Genomic DNA, 6,085 nt, shown 5'->3' with positions numbered 1-6,085 from the left:
TAATAATATCTGTGAGGATAAAGACCAAACCCTAATAATATCTGTGAGGATAAGGACCAGACCCTTATAATATCTGTAAGGATAGGTACCAGACCCTTATAATATCTGTGAGGATAGGGACCAGACTCTTATAATATCTGTGATGGTAGGGACCGGACCCTAATAATATCTGTGATGTTGGGGACCAGACCCTTATAATATCTGTGAGGTTATAGGGCGGAATTCTCTTTATATAGTATGGATAGTTATGCAAGTAAAATAAAGAATGAATAATGTACACACCTTCGGCACATGTGCAAAGTATGTGAACAGATTGTATGTCGTATGATTAACTAGAACTCACTCAGCGTAGCTGACTTTTAGTATGCACGCAGGTGAGTAGATTGAGGCAGCTTGCATAAGGGGAGACACATGACATGGACTTGAAGAAGCTGGCATCTCAAGGAAATATTATGTAATTTTAGAGACAATGTTTTATGTTAAATGATTTGGAATGATCGTTAAGACAAGAAATATGGTTATGTAATGAAATGGTTTGAATGTTTTTAATATTCCGCGAATGATTTTATTTACTCTGATATTTAGAACTGTGTTTATGAGTAAATCCAACGTTAAAGTGAGACACCGGTAACGGGGCCTTACAAATTAGAAACCATCTTAGCTCATTAGTTAAATTATTTATTACTCTCAATTTATAATGTTTAGTTTTTATACAAAATTGTGTAGTATAGTTTTGATACATCAGAATACATGTAATATACATATATTATTGTAAATTTTGTTTTACATTTTTGTAATTATTTAGTTTAGGGGCGTGCACAGTTTGATTCGGTTTGGTTATTAGCATTAACCCAACCGAACCGACCGGTTATCGGTTCGGTTAATTTCGGTTAATAACCTATATCAAACTTGGGCTAAAATTTTAGTTAAAAATACATGAAATAAATGCTTAAATACATGAAATGAAGGTATAACTACATGAAATGAATATATAAATATATGAAATTGAGATATTATTACATGAAATGAAGATATAAATACATGAAATATGATATTATTAAACAACTAATACATATAATACATGAAATAGAGGAAAAAAAGCTTGAAAATATGGAAAAAATGAAGAGTTCGGTACGGTTCGGTTAATTTCGATTAAATTGGTTTTCGGTTTTTTCGGTTCGGTTTCATCGGTTTTCGGTTCGGTTTCGGTTAACGATTCGGTTATTGCTCACCTTAAATTAGTTCATATGCTTTTTCTACAACATATATTTACTTGTCTTTTGCTATTTTTGTTAAACATAACACATATAATAGATATGCAAAGTTTTTTATACTATGAATAAATTGTTTTTTTTTCTCGAATGTTAGCAATAAGTTATACAAGTATGTATTTTTGACTCACGGGTTAATTAATCCTATAGATATTGCAGTTTTATTTAACAACTTTATTAATGTTGAAAGAAACTCATTATGAAATATGTTAACATTTTAATTGCATATAACAAGCTGCTATGTTTGCTTTTGTTTTTTTTTCAGCTGTGAAGGAAAATGATTTTCTTTTGGTGGAATGTTGAAGAACTTGATGGTGGCCTAATATGATTAGAACATGTTTATGTCTTTGTTTGGTTTTTTGTTTTTAGGTGTAGAATAACTTTGTGTAATTATTAACTTTTTATGTAGACGATCTCAATGTTTAATATTATGGTAACAAAACTTATTACATATTGTTATCTTATGTTCTCTATATTTATATAGTTTGTTTATATGTTTTCCACCCGTGTGTAACACGGGTAACTATCATGGTAAGACAAATAACAAAACGAAAAAATTGCAAAAGACGTCCTTTATGTATAAGCGTTTTTTCAACGAACGTCCTTTGGCAAAAGAAATGACAGAAAACATATTTAATGTTTCAAATCTCTTTCACATTAGGTCATTTACCACTAACCCCACTAATTTTTCTTGTTAAATCTAACCATGTGCATGACACATAATGCTAGCTTTGTAATTTTACATATATATTTAATAATTAAAAAATAGAAAAATAAAAAAATTTACAAGAAGATAGTTTCAGCAAGATAATCATCAATTAGCACCACCGCTCTCACGTCGGCGCCCCAAACCTCCGACCTCAAATCCGACCATCCACCACTGAACACCACCACTACCACCAATGACCACCAGGTCATAAAAAGGAGTTATTCGTCATTAAAACCGTGTCATTCACGAAATTGTCCGGCATTCAAGCCAAGCAAATGAAAAGACTCTGAACCCCGATTTCAACAAGGAAGATGTAGATTTAATCCTGATACATTGCGGCCACCATGTGGATGTTGATGACGATTCACTGGATCACCGCCATCGTCACCGGCCTTCGGAATTTAGGGTTTCATCAGTAAACTCTAGCCTCCATCATCGTTCCCTTCTTCTACAACAATAACATAACCAGCGACCACCACCCTACCCAACCCCCCTATCGACAAACTTCGACAACTAGTAGAAGAAGACTTAATCGAAAGAACATCAATTGCAGAAGAAATTGTAAGATGCAATTTGGGAGAAATAAAAAATTAGGGTTTTGTTTTTAAGGGTTTAGTTGTTTAAGGTTTGTAGGATATGGAGATAATGAAAGAAGACTGTGGTCTTGGCAGTGGCGGTGATTGGTGGCCGTCGGCATATTGAAGTTAAGGTGGTGATTGGTGGCCGTCAGATTTGAGCAATCGCCGGAGAGTTGGGGTGGGGTAGCGGGGATGCTTGGTGTTGGTTGAGGATGAGAAAGAAAGTATAGACGGAGATGTGGCCGGTTGTGGTGGTGGCAGGTGGTTGGGTTTGATGGCTGAGAAATGATATAAAGAATCATTATTTCGTTGATATAGATTAAGAACGGAAAGTTGATGACGTAGAATTTAATTTAGTTTTTTTAGCTATTAAACAAATTGTAAAATTACCAAACTACCCATATGTGCCTTGCACATGATCACATTTAACGAGAAAAATTAACGAGGTTAGTGACGAAGGACCTAATGAGAAAGAGATTTGAAACATGAAGTATATTTTCTGCCATTTCTTTTGGCAAAGGACGTTCGTTGAAAAAACTATTATACATAGAGGACGTACCATTTTGTCTAACAAAACCTAATTATAACTCATTACCTCCTTCCTAGTTGAAATCAAAGAAGTAGAATAATAATGGCTACAAAGAAGAGAGACGAAGCTGAAGCTGAAGCCGAAACCCATGTCTCCAACGGCGGCTCTCACGAGAAGAGAAAGAAGAAAAAACACAAAACAGGAGACAAACAACACAACAACGTTTTAGTCGACAGTGACGATGTTACACCTCGTACAGTCACCATCGCTCTTCCTGGCTCCATAATCGACAATACCCAGTCCTTCGAGCTCGCCACTCGGGTAATAAACTATGTTGAAAATGAATACCCATCTCGCACACCAACTGTTCGACGATTTGCCTCACTGAAAATCCTTAGCTTTTATTTAGTAAAGTTTACAAATTTACGGTTTTTCCACTAATTTTAGGTTGCCATTGCTCTATTGGTTTGCAGCTAGCTGGTCAAATTGCTCGTGCAGCCACCATTTTCCGAATTGATGAGGTTATGTTTTGTTTTGATCTTTTGATTAATTGAAATATGATTGTAGAATATTACTTACTGATGTAGAAGATGATGATTTGGGCTTTTGTTTATAGGTGGTGATCTTTGATAACCGAAGCGATTCACTGGATGACTTAGACGAGACAGCTAAGGACACTTCGGATGAAAACAAGAGTGGTTCTGCGTTCTTGATAAGGATCTTGAAGTATCTCGAGACACCACAATATCTGAGAAAGGCTCTTTTCCAAAGACATAACAGCTTAAGATTTGTGGTGTGAACCTAATGTGGTTTTAAATATTATTCAGCATTAAATGGTTGTTGGTGTTTTAAGCTTCTTGTGACATTTTATAGGGTTTGCTGCCACCTCTTGATGCGCCACATCATCTTCGAAAGCATGAATGGGGCCCATATAGAGAAGGTTGAATTTCCCTCTTAAGGACTGTTCACAAATTGTGTTCTTTATAGCTTTCTGAAGTGCTTAAGCTTCTTTATAAACTTATAGCAATTTGTGTATTTATATTGTTAGTCGTTGTGCTCATACTTAATAGGTGTCACGCTCGCGCAACAAGCTCCAAGTTCTGCCAGCACGCTTGTGGATGTGGGGCTTAGTAAGGTATGCATATGATCAGTATCTACATGTTATACTAATCTTGTACATGCATCTGGTATTTGAAGGCCTTAAAAGGGTATAGTAGCCATTTCACAAATTGTGAGTATCTTCTATGTAATTTGCTGAGACTGACGGTGTCGGTGACATTCTTATATTTGAGGTTCGGTCTCTGATGGTCTGTTTTTTTAAAACTAATTGAGTGGTATGATCTACATGCATATACACATAAACTAATACTGAACTCCATAACTTTTGGAAGACCATGAATATTTATGGCTATACACACACACACACACGTATATATGTTTCAATGGTTTTCAATGATGATCAAGAGAGCTCTTTGTATGTTTGTTTTAATGAAGATCACCCTCCTTGCAGAATGTGGTGATTGATCAAACACTTGAGCCTGGAACAAGGGTGACTGTAGCCATGGGAACTGATCGCCGACTGGATGGTATTTATGAATTGTTTTTATTAATAATAATGTATCTGTGTGGCATATAAAAGCACACCTTTTAATAGCAATGGTGTGAATAGGGGCTGAGTGTTGTTTGATTTTGTAGACGAGCCACGTCCGGCTGTGTCATCATCCAAACCTAGGGAAGAAGGAATGTATTGGGGCTATAAAGTAAGATACGCTGCCAATATCAGTTCGGTACTTGAACGCTCCCCGTATAAGGTACACATTTGCCTGATTTAATATGTTATTATTTTATTCCACATCAGGTTTCTTTCATCTTTATTATATTATTATCTAGGGTGGGTATGATTATCTCATTGGTACCTCAGAGCACGGTCATGTTGTCAAGTCATCTGAGCTGAAGTTACCATCTTTCAGGTATAATTAATTATTATGATTAGTTAAATATTGTGAAACATTGATTTTATTTATATATCTACTTTAGTTTCTATGTAGTAAAACTGAACTGACTTGTTAATATTTGATAGGCATCTGTTGATTGCCTTCGGTGGACTCGCAGGATTGGAAGAGTGCATTGAAGAAGACAAAAATTTCAAGGTCCCTTTTTGTTTGTGAATTTGTTATTACTTATATTATTATACTTCAAATGCTGTTTTGTTGGGACACATATTTTACTTGATCCTGCTTTTTTTTTTATCCTTAGCGGATAACTTGAAATATAATGATAAAACTGATAATTACAGGGAAAAGATCCACGCGAAGTATTTAGCACATATATAAACATTTGTCCTCATCAAGGTAGCCGAACAATTCGAACAGAGGTATGATATATTCCATATTAATTATATTTTTGTTGGGAATTTGTATTGATTTTTATTATTGCAAACAGGAAGCAGTCTTCATCTGTCTTCAATATTTTCAAGAACCAATAGATCGTGTATTAAAAGCATAGATGCAATTAGTGGCCCCTTTGTGTTGGCCTGGATCTTTGTTTTCTTTCTGATCCGGTTCAGGTTCATGTTCAGATATTTGATGTAGCACATGCTGTGATGCTGCTTCCTTTTGTTTTGTTATATTATATGTTATCTGAATTTGGACCTTTTATTTGTGTGATAAAATACAGTTATGACTCCATTCAATTTAAGGTGATGCATTTCATTATATCAACCCTATATAGTTTTAATTTTCTTTTAAGCTTACTAGGTTATTGGCCGACACAGGTGGTTAAAAAATACAATAAAATAATTTAATTTAATGATAACATACACTGTGAATTCATAGTTTCATACGATATAAATAACTCACCGATAAATGTAATTCATAAAGCTAGATAATAAAAACAAAGTTAATATTATAAACAATTTGATTGAAGATATACCTTATGCATTTATAAGATAAACAAAATTTTAAAATTCATAAATCTTTAAAAACCTCATTTGAAGTTT

General features: G+C 34.5%; 1 protein-coding gene across 1 annotated transcript; it reads left to right on the top strand.

Annotated features, from left to right (window-relative positions):
- Nucleotides 1-3,151: 3,151 nt before the first annotated feature.
- Nucleotides 3,152-5,658, top strand: LOC143606542 (uncharacterized). Its single transcript, XM_077082284.1, has 11 exons — nt 3,152-3,408; nt 3,561-3,608; nt 3,704-3,880; nt 3,961-4,027; nt 4,158-4,222; nt 4,598-4,673; nt 4,783-4,898; nt 4,978-5,057; nt 5,168-5,237; nt 5,384-5,461; nt 5,530-5,658. The coding sequence occupies exons 1-11, from the start codon at nt 3,190-3,192 to the stop codon at nt 5,590-5,592; spliced, it is 1,059 nt and encodes a 352-aa protein (XP_076938399.1). The 5' UTR covers nt 3,152-3,189; the 3' UTR covers nt 5,593-5,658.
- The last annotated feature ends 427 nt before the right edge of the window (nt 5,659-6,085 follow it).

The sequence above is a fragment of the Bidens hawaiensis genome, unplaced genomic scaffold, assembly GCF_021521415.1.
Source record: "Bidens hawaiensis isolate Kalapana, Puna unplaced genomic scaffold, B.hawaiensis_p1.1 tig00075276_1, whole genome shotgun sequence".
Taxonomy (NCBI): domain Eukaryota; kingdom Viridiplantae; phylum Streptophyta; class Magnoliopsida; order Asterales; family Asteraceae; genus Bidens; species Bidens hawaiensis.
This window is presented reverse-complemented; position numbering and strand designations above follow the sequence as displayed.